This window comes from Bufo gargarizans, chromosome 4 (genome assembly GCF_014858855.1).
Source record: "Bufo gargarizans isolate SCDJY-AF-19 chromosome 4, ASM1485885v1, whole genome shotgun sequence".
Lineage (NCBI taxonomy): Eukaryota > Metazoa > Chordata > Amphibia > Anura > Bufonidae > Bufo > Bufo gargarizans.
In genome coordinates, this window is record NC_058083.1 from 381,425,315 (window position 1) to 381,451,479 (window position 26,165).

Here is a 26,165-nt window from a genome sequence, read left to right on the forward strand (position 1 = left end):
AGTGATATATAACAGATCACAAGTGGCCCAGCTGCTGGAACCCCCATCATCCAGAGAACGAAGGGTCCCAAAACCCCCTCTCTGCATGGAGTGATAGTGTTCAGTTTGCTAACCATTTCAAGACCAGGCCATTTTTCACCTTCGTGACCATGTCTAATTTTGCAAATCTTACATTATGTCGTAATAATTTTGGAATACTTTTATTTATCCAAACCATTCTGAGACTGTTTTCTCGTGACACAGTGTACTTCATGATAGTCATAAATTTGAGTCAAAATATTTCACCTTTATTTATGAAAAAATTAAATTTACCAAAAATGTACAAAAATTCACAATTTTCTAAATTTTAATTTCTCAATTTCATAAAATATGTATTACTTAACATTCGCCATATGTCTACTTTATGTTGGCATCATTTTGTAAATGTAATTTTAATTTTTTAGGAGGTTAGAAGGCTTAGAATTTAGGCTTAGAAGCACCTCTTAAAATGTTTAAGAAAATTTCCAAAACCTACTTTTTAAAGACCAGTTCAGGTCTGAAGTCACTTTGTGGAGTTTACATAGTGAAAACCTCCATAAATGACCCTATTGAAGAAACTACACCCCTCAAGTTACTCAAAACTGATTTTACAAACGTTGTTAACCCTTTAGGTGTTCCACAAGAATTAAAAGGAAAATGGAGATTCAATTTTGAAAAATCATTTTTTTGGCAGATTTTCCATTTTGATATTCAAATTTGATATTCAATATTACCCTGATTCTGCGGTTTCCAGAAACACCCCACATGTGGTCGGAAACTGATATAAGGGCACACGGCAGGGCGCAGAAGAAAAGGAACGCCATATGGTTTTTGGAAGGCAGATTTTGCTGGACTGGTTTTTAGATGCCATGTTCCATTTGAAGCCCCCCCCCCAGATAGACCCTTACAGTAGAAACTCCCAAAAAGTGACCCCATTTTGGAAACTAGGGGATAAGGTGCCAGTTTTATTAGTACTATTTGGGGGTACATATGATTTTTAATTGCTCTATATTACGTTTTTGTGAGGCAAGGTAAACAAAAAAAATGTCTGTTTTGGCACAGTTTTTAGAGGATTCATCTGATAGGGTAGATCAAATATCAAATAGGTCTACTTTGTTTCAGTTTTACATAAAGCATTTTTGAAAAAAGTTAAATTATGTTTTTGTGTCTCCATTTTCTGAATGCCTTATTTTTTTATTTTTCTGCCAATCGTCTTGTGCAGGGGCTGGATTTTTGCAGGAAGAGTTGATGTTTTTATTGCTACCATTTTTGGGTACAAATGATTTTTTGATCATTCATTATTACACTTTATGGAGTAATGTGACCAAAAAAAAAGGTTGTTTTGTATTTTTTTTTTATTTTTTTTTTACAGCATTCACCTGAGGGGTTAGGTCATGTGACATTTTTATAGAGCAGATCGTTACGGATGTGGCAATACCTAATATGTATACTATTTCTTATTTAAGTTTTACACAATAATAACATTTTTGAAACAAAAAAAAATTATGTTTTAGTGTCTCCATAGTCTGAGAGCCATAGTTTTTATATTTTTTTGACTGATTGTCTTAGGTAGGGTCTAATTTTTTGTGGGATGAGGCAACGGTTTGATTGGTACTATTCTGGTGGGGGGGCATACGCCTTTTTGATTGCTTGCTTGGAATTTTTGTGATGTAAGGTAACAAAAGATGTTTTTTTTTGGCACTGTTTTATTTTTTGGCGGTGTTCAGCTGAGGGATTAGGTCATATGATATTTTTATAGAGCTGGTTGTTACGGACCAAATATGTATACTTTTTTAATTTTATTTCACTTTAACACAATAATAGCATATTTGAAACAAAAAAATAAAAATAAATTATGTTTTAGTGTCTCCATGTTCTAAGAGCTATCGTTTTTTTAAGCGTTTTTTTACTATAGGAGCTAATTTTTTGCGGGATGAGGTGACTGTTTTATTGGTAGCATTTTGTGTGCCTTTTTGATCGCTCGGTGTTGCACTTTTTACGATGTAATGTAAGGTGACAATGTTTTTTTCTGACAGTTTTTTTTTTTTTTTTTTTAATGGTGTTTATCGGACAGGGTGGATCATGTGATATATTTATAGAGCCGGTCGTTACGGACACTGTGATACCTAATATGTGTAGTTTATTTATTTTTGAATCTCTTAAAAATAAGCGGATATAGGAAAAGGCAATATATATATATATATATATATATATATATATATATATATATATATATATATATATATATTTTAAATTTACATTTTTATTTATTTATTTTACTTAGTTTATTTTTACACTTTTTTTTTTTATTCTTGAAGATCCAGTGGGGCTGATGGCTGTACTATACTTTGCAATGCAAAGTATCGTACTATCAGGTTTCCTGATAGATGACAACACCGGACGCCTTTGCAAAGCGTCCGGTTTGCCATGGCTGGGGGCAGGAGGGCACAGATGCCAGCAGGGAGAGCGCATGGCTGGCAAAAAGGTTGGCGGAGAGGGGCGCGCACAGATCGATGCAGGGGGCAAAGATCGGTCGCTTGCCGGCATTACTGGACTGTATGCTGTCTGTGACAGCAGCAGTGCAGGGGCTGAAGCTTTAATCCAAGCGTTTTGCAGCGCTTGGATTAAAGAGCTGCTATGACGTTTATACACGTGCTAGCTGTACGGGGTATGTGCAGATAGCACATATATAGCCGTATGGCAGTTGTGAAGGGGTTAAATGAAGCCATTCCCTTCTAAGGAACAGCTACTTGCGAAACGGGTTGGGTGTGTAAGGGCTCCTCATGCAGACTCTTTCTATGTTTAAATACCTCTCCTATTCAGCTACTGGTTTCTGGCCTTTCTTGCTGGGATTTATTCAGATCTATTTATTGTGGACGCTTTTGTGCTACATTTACTGGTGGGATAGTACTATTGTACCTTATGTATTTTATCTTCTATGCAGTCCATTTGGAAGCCATTATACTTCGACCCCCTTAATCTAATTTATACCTACCCAGCAACTGCATTATATACTACGCATTTACTTGTCTGCACTGAGGTGGCCCCTCACTAGATTATTTTTCCTATTGCGGATTCCTCAAATTTAAATTTTCCATGTATTTTAGTAATATTAAATAAAGGATATAATTTTTATTCCTTGCCGTTTCTGTTTTGGGTATTCACACCATGGTTTTCTGTAGGTTTGTCCGATTTGCCCCTTTATTAGGTCTAGCTTTGTGTAGGATTAATCACTGCTTGGGAAGTTGCAACAGACTTTCTCCCAAGAAGAATGGAATAAGGCATTTTCTCTTGTAAGGTTCAGGAGGAACACTCCAAAGTGCTTACCCCTTAGTGTATAGAGCCCCGATGGTTCTATATCAATTCTACCCCCCCTGAAGACTCTGAAGATCCACCCAGGCCACTTTACTGAGGGAATGGCTGGATACTTTGTCGGAGATATATAGGATGGAGGAGCTGTTAGACCTAGATTAGAAGACAGATCAACTTCTTAAACTTTAGACCCCCTAGATTTCATTAAAGGATTGATCTCCTTGCATAGTTAGCTCTCCTGCCCTGGATATTTTGTGACACAGATGCTCAGCCATCAGCGATCATAGAAAATGCCTATTCTTTAGGCCAGGGATGGCCAACATGAGGCTCTCCAGCTGTTATAAAACTACAACTCCCAGCATGCCCAGACTGCCTACAGCTAGCAGCCTACAACAGGGCATGGTGGGAGCTGTAGTTTTACAACAGCTGGAGAGCCGCAGGTTGGCCATGCCTGCTTTAGGCATAGCATAGGACATGCTCTTTATTTTTTTGCGGGGCCACGAAACGAAACTGAATGGGTCCGCACCAGTTCGGATGGGGACTCATTCATACGGTCGTGTGAATGGAGCCTTAGGCCTCTTTCACACGGGCATCCAAGATTTTCTCCGGATGCGTCGCGTGTGCATTGCGGGAAACCCGCGCAATTGCGCACACACTTTGTCAGTTTTGACTGCGATTGCGTTGTTCAGTTTTTACCGCGCGGGTGCAATGCATTTTGCACACGTGTGATAAAAAACTGAATGTGGTACCCAGACCCGAACTTCTTCACTGAAGTTCGGGTTTGGGTTAGGTGTTCTGTAGATTTTATTATTTTAATACAGAATGCTTAGTAAAATGTGGCATGAGGGGTTAAAAAATTCAAAAAATTACTCCCCTCATCCACTTGATCACGCAGCCGGCATAGTCTTCTTTCAGGACCTGCCAAAGGACCTTTGATGACGTAATCGCGCACACCACGTCAGCGCAGGTCCTGCTGAATGAAGACAGAAGATCCTTCTATCGTCATTCAGCAAGACCTGCGCTGACGTCACAGTGCTCACCACGTGATTATGTCTTTAAAGGTCCTTTTGCAGGAAAGAAGAAGATGCCGGCTGCGCGATCAAGTGGATGAGGGGAGTAATTTTTGTATTTTTTAGTAAGCATTCTGTATTAAGAATGCTATTATTTTCCCTTGAAACCATGTTATAAGGGAAAATAATACAGTGAATTTACTTTAATGGGGTCCGGGGTTGCTCATCCCCATCGTCTCCTAGCAACCATGCGTGAAAAATCGCACCACATCCGCACTTGCTTGTGATTTTCACGCAGCCCCATTCATTTCTATAGTGAAAAACACTGAATATAGGACATGCTGCAATTTTTACGCAACACACAAGTGATGCATGAAAATCACCGCTCATCTGCACAGCCCCATTGCACCTGTGCAGAAAACTCTCCCTATGTGAAAGGGGCCTTAGGGTGAACATTTCCACCCCAAAAAAATCTGACATGGAATCAAATGGTAGAAATCTGAAGATGACCCTTGCTTCTGCTATGGTTTTGCATGCCACAGATCCAACCACGGATTTAGCTCAATCCATGTACCTTCTTATCACAGTTTGGAATTCGCGCCGTACGGATAGCAGTGTGGACTCCCACTGAAAACAATGAGAGGTGGTTGTCGGTGCAGATTCTGCATACAAACTCCACTGTGTGAACGAGTCCTTAGGGTGCTACTGTTTGTAGTTTACACAATATTGCCGGGCTGCACTTGACCCAAAACCGTGGCAAATCCAAGCGCAGGCAGCAATCGGGGCCACCAACCTACCTATGTAATAGAGCTCTCAATATGTAAGAGGGACCTGATCTAGTCATTTGCCGCTGATTACACACAGCTTCCCTCATTTGCAGCTGCCCGCTTGTTCAGTTTGCGATGCCTCCTCCGGCAATGCATCTGTTAATACAGCTGGTTCTTTGGCTAACACATATTTATGCTGCGTCCTTGTGTACGCAGGCTGCAATGGGGCGGGATGAGGGGGGTTTTAAGCCTCACACCATAGGTGCAAGGTTTGGATAACTTTGGTTTATTAGGAAAAAACAAAACAAAAAAAAAAAAAAAAAACAACTGGGAAATAATTTATTGTTGCAATCTAAAAAAATAACGGCGATGTCTCGTGCTCGAAAAAGTAATTTAGCCTAATATCTCCAGATGCTAAACTCCTCAAGTAACAGATTGCAACAGCAGGGTTATTCTCCAAAAGTCTAATAGTGTTTACACATAAGACGTGCGATAGCGAGACAGACATTAACGGCTTTGGTTAGAGCAGGGTTATTTTGCTAAAAAAAAAAAAAAAGGAAAGAAAAACTAAATCTCACCTCTGTAACGTCACCGATAACTAGAAATGTGCGAATTTCATATTTTGAGATTTGTTCATGTTTCGTTTGGTGGTAAAAGCAGAATTGCGTTATGGATTCCGTTACTATGGACTATAATGCAATTCTATGACGGAATGCCTTTAGAGGGGAGTCCTTTCCTGCATAACGGAAACGGGACGGATGCGTTTTGCAGCCCATAGACTTTTATGACGGAATTAATAACAGAATGCCTCTAAAGGCATTCCGTCGTAGAATTGCGTTATGGTCCGTGGTAACGGGATCTATGACGCAATTCTGCTTTTACCCTCAACGAAGCGTGAACGAATTTCATAACATGAAATTCGCTCATCTCTACCGATAACCGTTTAGGATAATCGAGGGGCATTGAAATTAACAGTTCTGCTCTGTTCCCCCACAGGTTCTTTATCCTACCGTTAAAGTCTAACGCACATGATCGTGTTTTGGGGTCCTCAAAACACGGATCCTGGGTGCGTGTCCCACACTTTCTATTGTAGAAGTGTCTATTCTTGTCCGTGAGACAGATAAGAATAGGACATATTCTATCTTTTTGTGGAGCCGCGGAACAGACTCCATGTGCTGTCTGCATCTTTTGGGTCCACATCTCCACCGCAAAAAAATTCGATGGGGTGAGGACAAAAAATACGATTGTGTGCAAAAAGCCTAAAAGAGTATACGGCTGTCCCTTAAGCCTATGAGGGCATACAGATCTCATATAAAAGGGTTTTCCGCTACGCAGTATTGGCGTTGCGTGCTCCAGCATAACTTGGCCATCACATGCAAATCGAGAGAGCTATGTCGCTTAGCCAGGTGGGGAGAAGCAGAACTGCTTAGCGGGCAGTTTACCCAAGCCCGACATATCTATTGTAGTAAACACTTGTATTTCCAATGAAATAAAACGTCTTAAGCATCTTTTGGTATAATTTTGCATTGTGCCCCGGTTACTTTTCTTGGAATCTTATAAATACTTTAATGGCTGGGTGTTACCAGTTGGGGGGGGGGTCCTTAGGGCTCATGCACATGAAAGTTTTTTGCATTCAGTATACTGGCAGTTTTTTTAGTTCAGTATGCGTTACTTATACTGAACCATTCATTTCAATGGGTCAGCAAAAAAAACAAAAACAAACTGAAGGGTCTCTGTGTGCATTCCGTTTCTGCATTTCCGTTCCGTTGAAAGATCGAATAATTGCCCGCAAATCACGCTCCGTGGCTCCATTCAAGTCAAGGCATTTTTTTCCCATAGGAATGTATTAGTGCTAAATCCGGCATTTAAAATACCGCAATGCCGGATCCGTCCTTCTGGTCTAAATATCTTAAAATATATATAACGGATCCATTTCTCCAGATGACAAACGGAGAGACAGATCTGTTCTTGCAATGCATTTGTAAGCCAGATCCGCATCCGGATCCGTCTAAAATGCTTTCCGTTTGCATGCAGATTGCCGGATCTGGCAGGCTGTTCCAGTGGCAGAACTGCTTGCCGGATCACTCTGCCCCAAGTGTGAAAGTACACTTAAATAGAACTTGTCGTCACACGTACAGCTTCTAAAATGCCACCACAGTATTCTACAGGATGGTAGGTTTCTAAAAAGGTCACTCTCCGAAATGTCCCTTGAAGCATAAAGGAAAAACAAACTATAAAGCGCTGGCTACCTGTGAAGAGTCATGTGGGCGTTGTGCTTTCCTTAGGAGTCACGCAGTCCGAGCTCGACTGACGCCAACTGAGGCCTGGATACATCAAGGCAGCTCCAGTGGCATTGGGAGCATGATGAAGGCGCTAGGTGCAGCAGGAACCGCCTTGTAAGGTGTATCCATACCTGTGAGACATCAACTAAGCCAAGACTGCAGGGAGACCAGAACCGCCTACTGTAGTACATGACTCTTCCCAGGCAGCAAGTGCTACCATAGGCCACAAGGGAAATTTCTGATCATCTTGGTATCTTTAGAAACCAGGCTGTATAACACAATGTTAAGGCGCTGTATAGGTGATGCCAGAAAGAATGCCATTGAAATAACCCTAACACAGAGCCACTGATGTTCTGAAGACACAAAACTGCAGGGAAAAATATGAAACAGCGAAAATGCTTGATGTATCCACTAGGGGGCAGCAGGTCAACACATCACAGGAAACTGAATATCAGGACACACATATTCTAGGTTAATGTGCACTCAATAAGCAGACATTAAAAGGTATAGTAATCTATCAAACAGGTTGGTGTACTAATCATATAAAAAGCCGAATACCAGCAATGAAGGGAGATTATTGTGACCCTCTTTGCATTTATAGGAACAAAAAGGTCAGCGCACGTTTCACCAGGGAAATTAAACTAACGCAGAACAGTGATTTCTTACAAGGACCCCCCTCATCTTCTATATAAACGAACACAACATGTGCAGCTAGTCTCCGTGGCTTTCCGATACTCCTTTCAGTAACTTTTACTATGCGATTTGTTACTGTCCGATCCAGGCAGCAAACGAGCGAGAAAAAGAACCGTAAGTAACGTACGATGTCAAGTCAGATTTAGGCGATGGTCTACAAAGAGATGGGTTTTATCGCTCCGCTTGCATGAGAAAAGAAAAGGATGTAACGAGAGCAGAGTGGAAAAAGGATACCGTGTTATACAGCACTAGAATAGTAAAACCGTCAGGCACGAACTAAAAGAAATTGTGCTGCACCAGACACAGTATCATCACAGACAGAGTCAAAAGGAAGGCAGGGAGATCACTGGAAAAATGGTCTTTTCAAAAGGTTAGGTGAGATTTGTAAGGTGCTAAAATGCCATCATTGCTCATTTATTTCCTACTGGTTGGGTCTTATCTCCTCACTCTAGCCTCATATCTTTTAGGTTTCTAAGCTGAAGAGAAAAAATAAAAATAAAGTATTTAAACATCATTCATCACTTCACACTGCACTGACTTTTATAGAGACCTGCAAAGTCAAAAGAACTAGTCGTCAGGAGAAGCTTCCTTACTGTGCTGCAGGCAGAAGAACGAAATACAAGTACCTTTATCTGCACATCTCCAGAAGGAACATCCTTGTGGCTGCTCATCTCAGAAGCTGGGATATGACTGTACTCCAGAGATGCTTCTACCCTGATAGGGCATGTGGAAAGTAGGGTCACCACACGAAATCAGGTTTCTAGCTCTTCATTTGGTCTTACAGAGTTTGTCGTCATTTGAATACTGGCTGAAACCATTCCCCTAGATGAGGAATCCTCAAACTGTGCCCTCCAGCTGTTGCAAAACTACAACTCCCAGCATGCCCGAACAGCCTACAGGTATCAGCCTACAGCAGGGCATTGTGGGAAGTGTAGTTTTACAACAGCTGGAGGGCCGCAGTTTGAGAATTCCTGCCCTAGATGTTCACATTTGGTGGAGGTGGATGAAGAATGAGATCCTGAATTGTTTGTTCAGTTGAAAAAGCAAGAGACTTAGAGTTCTTTTACTGGCCTTGGTGCACGTCAAGAAGAGCTTGGCAATGTAGCGACAGTGGTACAGGGATACTAGTGCTACTAAGGCTACTTTCACACTAGCGTTTTTTGCAGATCCGTCATGGATCTGCAAAAACGCTTCCGTTACAATAATACAACCGCATGCATCCGTCATGAACGGATCCGGTTGTATTAATGTCTTCCATTGCCATGACGGATCCGTCTTGAACAACAGTGAAAGTCAATGCGGAACGGATCCATTTTCTATTGTGCCAGATTGCGTCAGTGAAAACGGATCCGTCCCCATTGACTTACATTGTGTGCCAGGATGGATCCGTTTGGCTCTGCTTCATCAGGTGGACAGCAAAACCCTGCAGGCAGCATTTTGGTGTCCGCCTCCAGAGCGGAATGGAGACTGGTCTGAGTCAAACGGATGCATTCTGAGCGGATCTTTTTCCATTCAGAATGCATTAGGGCAAAACTGATCCGTTTTGGACGGCTTGTAAGAGCCCTGAACAGATCTCACAAACTGAAAGCCAAAACGCTAGCGTGAAAGTAGCCTTACCTTTTGCATACCATATTGATACTATTGCACAGGCAAGAGCAGGTCTGGTCTAATGCTTCTTTTAGGTGGGGACTTGCATTACACTCAGTCCTTGAGCCCCAATAATGTGCAGCATTTCACTTTATAAGCTCAGCCCCAGAGCTGCAGCAGGTCCAGCGAGGCGCTCTTCCAGGACACTCAGGAAAAAGCATTTGAAGCATCTCTCTGAACACACAGCAACAGAACACGATGCATAGACATAGATTCCCCCTCATACAGTTCTTCTATAACCAAAATGGCAGGCTCTGAAAGGATATCTTAAAGGGAATATACTAAGTATAATGCTAAAAGTATAGAATTCCTGACAATCTGGTTGGAGGCAATTTTTCTTGTCAAAACCCTGAAGAGCCTGACGGGACAGTCCCTGTTATAAGTTAAAGGGGTTTTCCAAAATATTTTAACTGATGACCTGTCATCTGGATAGGTCATCAGTATATGATTGGCGGGAGTCCCACACCCGGGTTCTCTGCCGATTAGTGTTTAAAAAGGCACCAGCACTCACATTTGCGTTACGGCCTTCTCGCAGCTTTCCCTAGGCCAGTGATATCACGTTCATTGGTCGCATTGCCTAAGCGCAGCTCAGACCCACTGAAGTGAATAGGGTTGAGCTGTGATACCAACCACAGACACTATGCAATGTATGGTGCTGTGCTTGGTGAGCGAAGAGAAGGCCACAGCGCTACTGTGAGTGTCGATGCCTTCTCAAACAGCTGATCAGTGGTGGTCCTGGGTGTCGGACCCCCCCTACCAATCAGATAATGATGACCTTTCCAGAGGTCATCAGCAAAAATATGTTGGAAAACCCCTTTAATTGGGTTTGTTGGACTCCACTGGTGTCCATCATGCGACTGACTTGGCACTACGTCATGGTTTCCACCTATAAGGGAAACTATGACAGAGATGTGAACCGAGCCTTAGACACTCATCAGCAAGGTCAAATCAAACTTCATTATTGTAAAATAGTGAGGAAGGAGCAGGCATCTTAAACTGGACACAACTGGCTTGAGTAACTGTTGTGTGGTTGGAGTGGCTGGACGGAGTAACTGTGGAAAGGTTGGACTGGGCAGAGTAACTGTGTGGAGTGTTTTGGGTGAGTAAAGATAATAAACATAACCAATTGATTGATCAAATTTAAAAAGTGCACATGGCAAACTTGATAGAGTGAGAAATGCATTTCAACTTTTATTTATTTATATGGCACATTTAATTGCAATGTTGTTGCCCAAAGTGCTTCACAGTTACATTAAAACATACATTTATAAAAACATTAGCAGCCGATTTGTGTAGGTGGGCTTGAAAATGAGGGAGTGGCGGCAGTTTAGAAATCATGTCCTGATTTTTCAACTCACACTCTAGCTTTTGTCACTCTGCTGGCTGCTCACATACCTGGGTTCCTATGGCAACTCACTCTACAGCAAGGGCAGAGAAGAGCGGTTAAAAACAAACTGCTCCAACCTGCTCACTTCACTGGTGGTTGCCATCTTCAAACGGTTGTGGTTAAAAAAATTATAAATCCTACAGCGAAGACCCATAATCACAAGACCCAGACCTACATTTTGATGCATAGTACGTCTCTGAAATATTAGAAATGAAGAAATTGCCCTTCAAATTTCAGGTGGCTAGAGTGGAGTTTCAATGAATGACAATGGGTGGCGTGAGTTGCAAACAAATGGTCATATTGTGAAAACTATCAGGACTATGGCTTAGCCATTTTTAGTGGCAGCAGGGCTAGCTGAACGTTATGATATAAGATTTGTGTAGGTGGGCTTGAAAATGAGGGAGTGGTGGCAGTTTAGAAATCATGTCCTGATTTTTCAGCTCACACTCTAGCTTTTGTCAGCTCCCACTCTAGTTTTAAACGTTCCGCCATTCATTCCTATGGGACCAGTTTCGCCACAAAAACGCCGATATTTCGTGAACCATTCGGCGAAATGTTCCACAAAGTAATAGCACACCAAACGGGAACAATCCGCACGTTTCAGTATATTACTGTCTATGTAGTGTAAAAACTGTGGGAGGAGTTAGGGTGGTAAATTTGGCTATAATAATAAGAATATATATGTAAGATAACAGTAAGTGGTCTTGCCATGCAAGAACACTTAATGAGGCAACGAGAGTTCTAGCTATTGAGTACTACTGTAGCTACAAAGGGCGAGGAACTGACGAGGACACATGCAACAGGAATTGCTTCCTAGACGATAATGGAAAACCTAAAAAGGAAGGCGGTAAGGATTTTACTGATGGAAATATGAAGCAGATCCTCTGCAATAACTAGCATGTAACTAGCTCGGCTTTTATTTGATAAAAGTAACACAGGGAGATAAAGACAATGGCAAAATTAAAGTTATTAACAACCAGGCAAGAAAGCCGCAAACAGCACACAGAACAGTAACGTATGTGGCAGAGCTCATAAGAAATATACCTGGGGCAATGTGTCTTTTTAAAAAGGGGTTGTCCAGCCAGTAAAAGTCATACTTATCTCACCAATAGCACATCGCTCCTGTTTTAACACTTGCCGGGTCACCCATCCAGGCTTCTATTTCCTGGGTGCTCTCGATAAGGATATGGGACCACTTAGACACTCACATTTCCTCTCTAAATCTTTTGAAAAGAACGACTGGCTGGAAATCCCTTAAATAAATACTTCTTTTACAGCAAACAAAAAAGTAAAAAAATAAATAAATCATATCACAAGTAAAAGCATAAGAGATAAACCTTATACTTTACCTTCACAAATGAGTACCAACGAAGATAAATCTATACACAAGCACTAATATAGCCCCTAACACATCATCTGGGATATTACTTGTTATCTATATTTTGGATTTATTCTCATGTTCTTGGAAATAAGGGAATGGTATGCCAAGCTCTTCATCCAAGTCAACTCTTTCCACGTGCAAATCAGTAAACTATCATGGTTACCTCCCTATTTAATACTTGGTCACTTAAAATATTTCTCTTTTAGGATTCAGATTCTCTATTTTCCCGAAAATTCAATACTTTTTAGAATAGGGGTGTGGACAAAGGTTATTTTGCAAATTCCTTCCTTTTCTAGGTAGGAGGGCCTTCAAGCAGAAGAAATACAAGTACATGGAATATAAACAGATTACCCAACAAACAATTATGATGTAGGAGATATACACTCACCTAAAAAATTATTAGGAACACCATACTAATACGGTGTTGGACCCCCTTTTGCCTTCAGAACTGCCTTAATTCTACTTGGCATTGATTCAACAAGGTGCTGATAGCATTCTTTAGAAATGTTGGCCCATATTGATAGGATAGCATCTTGCAGTTGATGGAGATTTGAGGGATGCAGATCCAGGGCACGAAGCTCCCATTCCCCCACATCCCAAAGATGCTCTATTGGGTTGAGATCTGGTGACTGTGGGGGCCATTTTAGTACAGTGAACTCATTGTCATGTTCAAGAAACCAATTTGAAATGATTTGAGCTTTGTGACATGGTGCATTATCCTACTGGAAGTAGCCATCAGAGGATGGGTACATGGTGGTCATGAAGGGATGGACATGGTCAGAAACAATGCTCAGGTAGCCCGTGGCATTTAAACGATGGCCAATTGGCACTAAGGGGCCTAAAGTGTGCCCAGAAAACATCCCCCACACCATTACACCACCACCAACAGCCTGCACAGTGGTAACAAGGCATGATGGATACATGTTCTCATTCTGTTTACGTCAAATTCGGACTCTACCATTTGAATGTCTCAACAGAAATCGAGACTCATCAGACCAGGCAACATTTTTACAGTCATCAACAGTCCAATTTTGGTGAGCTTGTGCAAATTGTAGCCTCTTTTTCCTATTTGTTGTGGAGATGAGTGGTACCCGGTGGGGTCTTCTGCTGTTGTAGCCCACCTTTCTTTCCTATTCTGACATTCAGTTTGGAGTTCAGGAGATTGTCTTGACCAGCACCACAACCCTACATGCATTGAAGCAACTGCCATGTAATTGGTTGACTAGATAATTGCATTCATGAGAAATAGAACAGGTGTTCCTAATAATTCTTTAGGCGAGTGTACATTTGTGATAAGTTGGGTTCCCAACTCATGTGAACCGTGCTGTGTCAAGCATTATGACCGATGGTGGCTGAGATAGGCAAGGGGAGAGAAGGAGCAAGCAGGCCAAGCATCAGGGCTGTGGAGTCGGAAGAAATGTACCGACTCCAGCTTTAAAAAAAAAAAAAAGAAAAAAAAAAAAAAAAAAAAAAAAAAAAAAGAGAGAGAGACAACTATCATCTGTTAGGCTAGTTTCCCCTTGCGGCACAGCTCTCCGGCAGGCTGCTCCAGAAGAAAAACAGCCTGCTGGAATTCTCCAGATTGGGCACTGCCGGATTTTACCAGAAAGCCTGCCGGCCCATTGACTATAATGGGGTTTGGCCGCTAACTGGCAAATATGCCAGGATTCGACCGGACAAAAAATGCTGCAAGCAACAGTTTTTGTACAGCCGACTCCTGGCATTCTATACCAGAACAGCTTGCCGGAGAGCTGTGCCACAAATGTGAACGTAGCCTCATTAATATTGTATAATTAATTGATTAACTTTCATATAAATTTATTTTATTTAAAAATATATTTTATTAATGCAGCGAAAGTCACAACACATTAGGCGTTATCACTACACCAAATAGAGGAGTATACAATACAACCATTATACAGAGATGTACAGTATAGTGGATTAATGTGTCCGAAGTTAGACAGGCAAACAGTGTTGCATTTTCCAATAAACGCTATAATTTTAAACATTTTTTTTGTTACGAAATATTACATAAGCGTAAACTGATGCAGCCTGGTGGGGAGAAGGGTCAGGTAAGCACTTACACATCATTAAAGCAGGTAACGAAGTGAAATTCCAACTTTTTTTTCAGGCACCCCATATACATTTAAACTGGGGTGTCGAATTGACTCCCAATGGGCAATTTGCTCCATTCGGTAAACCTGATCAAATTTTTTAAGCCAGTTTGAAATAGCAGGGGAAGCTGCATCCTTCCAGTGTGCTGCAATTGTTGTTCGCGCTGTCGCTAACAAATGTTGGCACAGGCGTTCCTCCTGCTTCAAGAATGAGGTGAGTTGGATAGTCCCCAGAAGCCAGAACTGTGGTGATTGGGTTACCCCAAACACATGTCCAATAAGGGACTATCAGAGGACACTTCTACCAAATGTGCAAAAATGTACGCGTGTCTTGGAGGCATCTCCAACATGTCGATGGAGTTGTCAGAAACTGTTTATGTATTCTCTCTGGGGTGTAGTAACATCTTGTTAGAATTTTGTAATAGTTCTCTTGCAAGCGCATACATCTCAACACTCTAGGAGTACGTGCCAGTAGAGACCTAATGTTATCATCTGAAAAAGGCTGCTTCAAATCCTTTTCCCAGTTGGTAATAAAAGTGGGTTTCTCAGGCTTGCTCTTGGAAAGAAGGGCCATATATAATTTAGAAATTTTCTTTGAAGGTTCTTTAGCGCTCATGATCTGTTCAAAACATGTAGGTTCCATGTCAGTGGATATCTGAAGCTTTCTAAGAGCATGGAGAAGATGTGATTTGTGAATGGTAGTGAGATTTTGAGGTGGAAAGTCTGCTATGGCAGGGTCTGCTGTACTAGGGTCATGTTTCAGTATATGCCAGATTATCCCAGCGTTCTCCTTACAGACCGCTGTCAGAGTGGACCTAAACTCCATAGTAGAACCCCAAAACACATCCCTAACTTGGAGTAGGGGAGATAGGGGGCATGTTAGTAGACACTTACCCAAACTCGTGTGCCATATCTTGGCTGTGTTGTGTGTTAGTGGATTATCAACAGTTTTGAGAATATCCTGCGTGCGAGTCATGGCAAGAATTAGGGAGCACAAGGGTATTTTTGACATGGCTTGTTCGAGGGATATATCCATTCTCCCTGGGTCATATCGCAACCACTCCAAAACCCTAAGATCCTGGATAGCTCTGTAATACTGAAAAAAGTCGGGTACCCCCAGCCTGCGCTTGTCCCAGAGAAAGTGAACTAGTATTCTTTTCAGTTGAGTTTCATATAAATTTAGAAGATCAATCTAAGGCCCTTATTAATCAAAGACAGTGATAACTGGGGTGTTCGACTGGTGATAGATAATCAGTTCTCACCTCTCCTGTGTTCTCTCCTGTCCCTTATACTATAGACAGTGATAAGCAGAGTGTTCTAGTGGTGATAGATATTCAGTTCTCACCTCCCCCGTGTTCTCTCCTATCCTTATACTATGAACAAAAGCAGTATGTTCTAGTGGTAAAAGATAATCAGTTCTCACCATCACTGTATTCTCTCCTGTCCCTTATGCTAGGTATCTTCATGCTGCTCAAAGGCCCTTACTTACAATCCCTAAAACTGTGCACATGCTCAGTAGTAAGTTCCTCCTCTAAAGACCAGAGGAGGAAGTTCACGACGGGGCATGACAGTCATCTCAGAGGAGGAAGACAGCATTAAAGGTCCGGGAATAAGTAACTTTTCATAGGTGCCTGCAGCCTGCCTCCGCTTTAGAAAATAATCATACTAACCTAATCCCCGCCGCTCTGGTCCTGCATGCTGGCTCCCATGTGCCTATCTTTTGGTCCGTGGCCTGTATAATTTGTCCCCAGCACTGACATCATCTGCTCTGCGGCAGCCAATAGCTGGATTTAGTGGCGGTGTGTCTCTTGTGGACACATCACTGCAGAATCCGATCACTGGCTGCAGCGGAGCAGATGATCATGCCCATGGCAGAGTGGAAGCAGGCAACGGGCTCCTGTGAAAAGCTATTTATTCCCAGACAGCCCTCATATAACAAGCTCCACTTTTTACCTGTTTATTTTATTCCCATTTAGACTTGCACATGATTCTGCATTTCCAGGACACACATTTATAGCTTTTCTAACTTTTTCTGTGGACAAATTCATTGATGTGTATAACCGGGTGTTCCAGATATTAAATGCATAGTGCCTTACATATTTACTTCCAGGAATTTAGAAAATTTCAGGGTTTGTATTCCAGTAATTGTGGTTTAAAGTTCAATCTAAGAGGCCTGATTACTTAGCCTGATGTTACCATTTTACTACAGTAAATCTGTTATTACTAAATTATTGGCCATTTATGAAGGAGTCAGAGCTGGAGTCGGATTGTGATAAAATGCAGGAGTCGGTGTCAGAACTTTGGCTTACTGACTCCACAGCCCTGCCAAGCACGCATGCATCTCTCCACTGTGGTCTATTTAGGGAACAGTTCCACTGCATTCTTCTTGCTATAGCACTGGGTAATGCAGAGAATTTACACACACACACACACATACATATATATATATATTAAATAATATTATTTTACAACTAACTTTGGATATCATTTTGTAGCTTGTATAATCTACACAGGAGTTAAGAAACTTGAAAAACACATTTCACTGCCTAGCTTGTACTGATTTTACATTGCAGACCATATTATCTTCCAAAGCTGAATTCACAATGTCTTTGGAGAGCGTCAGCATGCGCACACACATCGCTAACAGCTTAGCTATGGCTATAATCCCATTTAGTAAGTCTAGGATACGCCACCACTTTATAAATGTGTGAAAGGCCTAACTCTGGGACGCCCATTAATCCTGGGAAAGAAAGGGCTGCAGCCATATGATTTAGCGCTGCGTCCCCTTTTTTACCTGCACATTAGCTTCCTGGTAGCACACTGTCTAGGGAACTGCAGCACAGCCACATTCACTTGAAATTGGAGTGGTGCGGTTCTCTGTGCAGAGAAACTTAGAAGAGGACAGCGCTAAGGGTACTTTCACACTAGCGTTTTTCTTTTCCGGTATTGAGTTCCATCTTAGGGGCTCAATACCGGAAAAAAAATGATCAGTTTTATCCTAATGCATTATGAATGGTGAGCAATCCGGTCAGGATGCATTAGGATGTCTTCAGTTCAGTCACTCTTACGGTATTTGGCTGGAGAAAATACTGCAGCATGCTGCAGTATTTTCTCAGTGCAAAATTCCGGAACACTTGCCGGAATGCCGGATCCAGCATTATTTTCCATTGAGATGCATTAATGCCGGATACGGATCCAAGTGCGCAGACCTTTAAAAATGCAAATAAAATAAATACCGGATCCGTTTTTCCGGGTGACACCGGAGAGACGTATCTGGTGTTTCAATGCATTTGTTAGACAGATCCGCATCCGGATCAGTCTACAAATGCTATCCGTTTGCACACGGATTTCCGACGGAACTGCCTGCCGGATCCTCACAACGCAAGTGTGAAAATACCCTAAATCAAATCAGCAATACAGCTCCTTCATAGACTGATGGCAGATCCCATAGCCATGCCATCACATTATCAACGGGGAATACAGTATCTCACAAACCTGAGCACACCCCTCACATTTTTGTAAATATTTTATTATATCTTGTCATGGGACAACACTGAAGAGCTGACACTTTGATACAATGTAAAGTAGTCAGTGTACAGCTTGTATAACAGTATGCCCTCAAAATAACTTACATAGTCATTAATGTATAAACCGCTGGCAACAAAAGTGAGTACATCCCTAAGTGAAAACGGCCAAATTGTGCCCAAAGTGTCAGTATTTTGCATGCCCATCATTATTTTCTAGCACTGCCTTAACTCTCTTGGGCATGGAGTTCACTAGAGCTTCACAGGTTGTCACTGGAATCCTCTTCCACTCCTCCATGACGACATCACGGAGCTGGTAGATGTTAGAGACCTTGGGCTCCTCCACCTTCCGTCCAAAGGATGCCCCACAGATACTCAATAGGGTTTAGGTCTGGAGACATGCTTGGCCAGTCCAGCACCCTTACCCTCAGTTTCTTTAGCAAGGCAGTGGTCATCTTGGGGTCGTTATCATATTCGAATTGCTCTGCAGCCCAGTTTCTGAAGGGAGGGGGGATCGTGCTTGGCTTCAATATGTCACAGTACATGTTGACATTCATGGTTCCCTCAATGAACTGTAGCTCCCCACAGACGGCAGCACTTATGCAGCCCCAAACCATGACACTCCCACCACCATGCTTGACTGTAGGCAAGACACACTTGTCTTTGTACTCCTCACCTGGTTGCCGCCACATACGTTTAACACCATCTGAACCAAATAAGTTTATCTTGGTCTCATCAGACCATAGGACACTGAGCACGTGCACTCAACTTTAAGGTAACCATGGCTAGGCCTGTTCTAAGTGGAACCTGTCTTGTTAAACTGCTGTATGGTCTTGGCCACCGTGCTGCAGCTCAGGTTCAGGGTGTTGGCAATCTTCTTATAGCCTAGGACATCTTTACGTAGAGCAACAATTCTTTTTTTTCCCAGATCCTCAGAGAACCATGAGGAGCCATGTTGAACTTCAGTGAGCAGTATGCGAGAGTGCGAGCGATAACACCAAATTTAAAAGGGGGTGTCCGAGTTAAGGAAAAAAAAGATATAGCACTGTAAATCTGATGGTCAGCGATATATAACTAAGCTAAGCAAGTTTTATGCAAAAAATTATCTATTTGTCCATTTCCCTGATTCTTTTCTGGCCCTTTGTTTACTTGCAATAAAAAAAAAAACTCTGCCCCTCTCCCTGCTCTGCTAGGGGAGTGGATACAAATGAATAAGTGACTTGTCTGCCTGCTGGGAGACTCTGCAGCATGTTGTATGTATAGAACTACAAGTCCCAGCTGTACAATGACACTGCTAAGAGAGTGAATACAAGTGCTGCCCTGAGGTCTGCCTGCTGGGAGACTCAGCAGCATGGTGTATGTATAGAACTACAAGTTCCAGCTGTACAATGACACTGCTAATACACACAGGATCTTCCCCCTATCTGCAATGCTCTGCAGAACTTCTCTTTCAGCTCCTGTGCCCAGCATTTGTCTCCTCACTGCCTGCAGCTACACAGTAAACACTTCAGTCCTGAGTTTGTGCAGCTTAAGGGGTTAAGAATCTTGGGAGAGAGCAATAAGCAGCAGTCAGCAGTGCAGGGGTGTGGCCAGCACAGTGACGTCTGGTGTACAGATCTCTCAGGCTTGTGCAGGAACTTTATCAGAGCAGGGAGAGAAGCTGACATCACAGGTCATGTGACCCTCAGCGAAATCTGAGAAACCAGCCACTAGAGATAAAGTGAGTTAATTGGAAAGCGGTTACATTTGCCTAGTTAGAAACATAAAAAGAATTAAAAAAAAAAATAACTCGGACAACCCCTTTAACACACCTGCTCTCCATTCACACCAGAGACCTTGTAACAATAACAAGTCAAATGACACCGGGGGAGAAATGGCTAATTGGGCACAATCTCACTTTTGTTGCCAGCATTTTAGACATTAATGGCTGCGAGTTGGGTTATGTTGAGGGCACACCAAATGTACACCGTTATACAAGCTGCACACTGGCTACTTTACATTGTATCAAAGTGCCATATGTTCAGTGTTGTACCACGAAAAGATAGAATCAAATATTTACAAAAATGTGAGGGGTGTGCTCACTTTCGTGAGCTACTGTACTCCTCTAAATTGAATACATTAACAGCACACATCCATAGTAATAGTGTAAAGAAACAGGACAACTCACATCTGCTGAAGAAGCTGCTTGACATTCTTGCTTGCTGAATAGTGACACTGTGAATTGCAGATAGGTGACATGGCTCTTGGATCAGTGCAAATTTGTTGAACTGGCATCTGCTTCTTACCTCTGGTATGGAGATCCCACCTGTGGATTGACAAAAACATATTTCATTACATAACAATGCATGTATACCATAAAGAAACAATGTTCTCCTGGAGATTAGAGGGGTTCACCCATGATTTTGATATTGATGGCCTATCCTCCGGCTAGGACATTATCATCAGAGCGGCAGAGGTCCGACTCCTTGCACCTCAGCCGTTTGAAGAGGTCGCCACGCTCACCGTCGCTCTAAAGAGTACTGTGGCCTCCTCATGGCTTACCAAGCACAGCACTGTCCATTGGATGTTTAGAGCTGCAGCTCACACTCATTCATATGAATGGAACGGAGCTGTGCCTAGGACGTGTGACCGATGTATGGTGAGGTCACTGGCCTAGAAAGAGGCCTCAGCGCTCATGGCCTCGTCAAATAGCTGATCGATGGGGGGTGCAGAAACTCGGACCCCAGCTGATCTGATATTGATGGTCTATCCTGAGGCTAGGCCATCAATATGAAAATTCTGGATAATCCCTTTAATGACAAACTGTGAATAATGACTATTTAACGTTTGGCGATGTGGAATGGATACCTTTTTGGTTTATAGAGTCTAAAAAAATAAAATAAACTTAAAAATAAAATAAAAATATATAAAAGCCTGACACAACACTATAATAATAATAATTTGGATCCACAGCGCTAGGCCTAACTACCAGATCAACAGGCAGAAATGGTCGTCACGCAAAGCAAAGGAGCTGCATCCACAGGGCCTGAAACTTCACCCAAGAGACCGTACAGTAAGTTACCCTAATAACATCTTATGACAATTTGTGAAAGCCATAGTCAGAATAATGGCTGTCAATATCCTCCTGGACCACCAAGTTAAGTAGTGATTGGTATTGTAGCGAGTGGTGGTGATTCTCCTAATAAAATTGATTTAGGAAATTTCTGGAAACTAGATAAATAACCTGTATTTTTCGCTCTATAAAGATGAACTTTTTCCCCCAAAAAAGTGGAGGAAAAATGGCAGTGCATCTTATAATGTGAATAATAATGAACGCTTCTATTATGGAAACCCTCATTAGCGAGACGCTGGGCACTGTGCCCTGTCCCGACAGCGTACAGGATCACTATGCCCTGACACTGTACAAAACATAGTGCACTGCAGGAAATGCCACAGGATATGCCAGAAATGTTCAACAAGTGCGAGTCCCACCTCTTGGAGTGTGCAGTGCATGCATTGCCTCTTCTGCATTCACTGCAGTGTGCCATGGACTACTGTTCTTAAGATAGGAGCGGGTCCCAGAGGTGGGACATGGCCCTATCAGACACTTACAACATATTCTGTAGAATACTCCTTTAAGAAGGGTCTATCACAAGATAGATTGAAAGAAAGATTGGGAAGGGGGAAAAAAGATTTTCATCTGGTGACCTACAGCTATCTAACCATGCTCTTGGTTTTGATAGGGAGGTCTCTGGTGACAGACTCCCTTGATTATGCTTTATTTAGCCTACTTGATAAAAAAAAAAAAAAAAAAAAAAAAAAAAAATTATATATATAACTTTAGCACAATCCTACACAACAACACATTACATATTGCCATCCATCCATCCACATGTTTGATAACCTACATCTGATAGATTAGCAAGAAGGGAGAATGAAGGATGTATTACATCAGGATCTGACTACACAGAGTTTATTTGTAGTCTGTTACCATGGAGACAGATGAATAATCAGGAGCTGTAAAATGTTAGGATATTTTAATAAATACTATAGGGGAGAGTTACCAAATCTGGTGTAAATGAAAACCGAGTTAGTTTCCATAGTATACAATTAGATTCCAACTTTTTCAAAGGTGGAATCTAATTGGTTGCTACGGATAACTAAGCCAGTTTTTCTTTACACGAATTTTGATAAATCTCCCCCACTGTGTCTGGTTTAGGCCCCTTGCAGACGAGCGTGTCCGGATTAGGTCCGGATGTGTCCCGGTGCATTGCGGCAAACTCGCGCGAGTAGGTATGCAATTGCAGTCAGTTTTGACTGCAATTGCGTTCCGTTGTTCAGTTTTTACCATGTTGCCGATCTCAAAGATGGATATACTATTTAACCTCTTGGGGACACATGACATACCGGTACGTCATGATGTCCCGGTACTTAAGGACACATGACGTCATGTGTCGTTCCGGTGATCGGAACTGGGTGCCTGCTGAAATCAAACAGCAGGCGGACCTGCGGTTTGTGGCGTTTACGGGTCCCCGTGCTGCTGTAATGGGGACCAGATGGCATGGAAGGCAGCGCGATGCCTTCCTTAGGCATCGGCGCTGCCTTCTGGTGAAGAGCCTGTGAGATCCAGCCCCCTATAAACATATCACATGACCTAACCCCTCAGATGAACACCGTAAAAAATAAAATAAAAAACTGTGGTAAATAAACCATTTTTTTTGTCACCTTACATCACTAAAAGTACAACAGCAAGTGATCAAAAAGGCGTATGCCCACCAAAATAGTACCAATCTAATCGTCGCCTCAACCCGCAAAAAATTAGCCCCTACCTAAGACAAAAATAAAATAAAAAAAATACTATGGCTCAGAATATGGAGACGCTAAAACATCATTTTTTTTGGTTTCAAAAATGATATTATTGTGTAAAACTTACATAAAAAAGGATACATATGAGGTATCGCCGCGTCCGTAATAACATGCTCTATAAAAATATCACAGGACCTAACCTGCCAGATGAATGTTGTAAATAACAAAAAATTAAAATGGTGCCAAAACAGCAATTTCTTGTTACCTTGCCTCACAAAAAGTATAATATAGAGCAACCAAAAATCACATGTACCCTAAAATTGTACCAACAAAACTGCCACCCTATCCCATAGTTTCTAAAATGGGGGTCACTTTTTTGGAGTTTCTACTCTAGGGGTGCATCGGGGGGGTTCAAATGGGACATGGTGTAAAAAAAAAAAATCTGAAAAATCTGCCTTCCGAAAACCGTATGGCATTCCTTTCCTTCTGTGCCCTGCCATGTGCCCGTACAGCAGTTTACGACCACATATGGGGAGGGCCATAAATATTGAGTTTTGTTTGGCTGTTAACCCTTGCTTTGTAACTTTAATAAAAAATTATTAAAATGGAAAATCTGCCAAAAAAGTGAAATTTTATCTCTATTTTCTATTCATTCTGGTGGAACACCTAAAGGGTTAACAAGGTTAGTAAAATCAGTTTTGAATACCTTGAGGGGTGTAGTTTCTAGAATGGGGTCATTTTTAGGTGGTTTCTGTCACGGATGAACCGCGAGAAACCGCAAGATATCCGGAAATCAAACGCAGTCAATCGTTTTTTTGATTGTCGCATCTAGGAATTACAGATTCAATTCCCGATTCCCAGCAGATAACACAATAAAATAAATTCAATTCCTGTAGTTACAAACTGTTGTCCTAGGAGGCCAACGTTGTCTTAATGTAATTACAGCTAGTCTTCTTAATTAACCCTACACAAAGAACTTCCTTGCTGCAGAAATCTCACAGCTAGGTGCGAACCGACACCTGACAAGAACATTTGGTCTGTCACTGATAGAGGGCCTGCAAGCCAGACTTTCTGGCACCAATGGAAAATGAATAGGTCATATGATTTTTACCCCTTAGTACGAATATCATCCATAGGATAGATATGTAAAGTATATCATTTTGTTGGTCAGGATCCGCTGAGTATTCTGATATAAAACATATGCCGCTGGGATAAGCAACATCCAGGTTATTAAACATCTCAGTAACCGAATATGATATAATTCTCATGTATAGTGTCAATGAGATCGATATTTTCAGAGGATTGTAAATCTGTCATTATTAGTTGTGTGCGACGGACGTGTGCTGCGATATGAAAATGTCATATTTTTGGGATTTGAACTTCCCTCCGAATAACAGCACCCAGCCCAGGGGCTGGGCCTGAGATCCTGCCCTAACAATTGGACCCTTCATAAGGCCATGAGTGAAATCTAATGGGAGTCCTCCCTTGTGTAATATCATCTGAAGAAGCCAGCCACTAGGACCAAGGAGGGCTGGCAGCCATATTTACCAGACTTTTTATTCTGGAACAAACGGACTTTCTTGGACTTTCCACAAAGGACATTTTTCTTCAGAAACTAAGTATTCCCTTTCATCTGTTTTCCCTTTTTATTTTACACTGGACTATCCTTCCCTATAATTGTTATTTTTAATAATTTCTGTATATGTTAATCATTTGTATTGTATGTATAATAAATGACGTTAAAGTCATTTTCTTCAGCCTCATACCTGCTCTGAGCACCGCAGAACGAATTCTAGCCGTTTCTGAAGAGTCGCTACCCGGATAGTTGTCGTGTTTAGTCAAGGGTTTCCCTTGCCCTGTTACAAGGGATGGTGGCAGTCTACCTACATATTGCGTAGTGTATGTTTTCTGTAGTTCGCAGCCTGTTTGCTGCCCAAATTCCGGCGGTTTCAGTTCACCGATTGCATCCCCACAGTGGACGATCTGCAGTTGGAAACATATTGGAAGGCATTGAGCGTTCAGGCCACTAGGGGGCGTGTGATAGCAGGGGCAGCACGTGTTACAGTGCTGGCTGCGCTTAGTGACAGTTTCTATTATGCAAGCCTCACAAAGTGACTTCAGACCTGAATTGGTCCTTAAAAGGTGGGTTTTTGAAAAATGTCAAGATTTGCTTCTAAACTTCTAAGCCTTGTAACATCCCTCAAAAATGTAATGTCTTTCCCAAAATGATCCAAACATGAAGTAGACATATGAGGAATGCAAAGTAATTAACTATTTTTGGCATTTTTTTTTTTACTCCATTTTACCAGTGTCATGAAGTACAATATGTGATGAAACAAACAATCTCAGAATGGCCTGGATAAGTCAAAGCGTTTTAAAGTTATCACCACATAAAGTGACACTGGTCAGATTTGCAAAAAAATGGCCTGGGCAGGAAGGTGAAAATGAGCCCGGTCCCTAAGGGGTTAAATAAAAACAAGCTTATGACTTTTACTATACTTCTTTATAGCAATACAGCCACAAGGACTTTTTTTCTTTGATTATTTAGAAAGAAAGAAAAAAAGTTATGTTCATTAATTCATTCAAGTGCACCATCCAAACTTTGGTTTATTTGCAAATGTTTTGTCTTATGTTTTAATTACGAGATTGGAAAGAAAAGAAGAGCAGCAAACAAACAATATGAAACCACACAAAAGCCCAAGAGGCTCTAAAGGCTAATACAATTTGCATATATTGTAATTTGTGTGTACTGAACAGGGAGAACACACAACATCAGCTATTACAATGAAACGTCCATTAAAACATTTTGTTTACTTATTCTATATCGTCAAAGTGGTTTGTGGAGCTATTGACCTATGTTCCAGAGCTTCTGGTGGTGCGGCATCAGCAAGAATCAAAACCTACAAAGTTGTCATGTCGTCTGAAATGTTGACAAACCAAGGCAGAAAACAAGGATAATGCAAACTGAAACAAAACCTTCAAGGAACGGACAGGCCACCAGTATTAATATCACAGAAAACCCTTTAAATCATGCAATGACATTACTTCACTATAATTCCATAAAGCCTTCACATTAGCATCCTTAGATTAATAGGTCCGTCATAGTGACGTGTTCTCTTTAACCCCTTGGCGAAATATGACGTACTAGTATGTCACAGCGGGATCAGACCATGAAAAAAAAAATAGACATATTAGGTATTGCTTCGTCCATAAAGACCTGCTCTATAAAAATATCACATGATATT

At 41.7% G+C, this 26,165-nt stretch overlaps 1 protein-coding gene across 1 annotated transcript in view; it reads right to left on the reverse strand.

Moving 5' to 3' along the window:
- Window positions 1-26,165, reverse strand: part of MRPS5 (mitochondrial ribosomal protein S5) — a 91,021-nt gene that overhangs the window by 44,106 nt on the left and 20,750 nt on the right. The window contains exon 2 of the mRNA XM_044291619.1: window positions 20,303-20,440. Within this exon, the coding sequence (XP_044147554.1) occupies window positions 20,303-20,440 (138 nt within the window). The remainder of the gene's footprint in view (window positions 1-20,302; window positions 20,441-26,165) is intronic.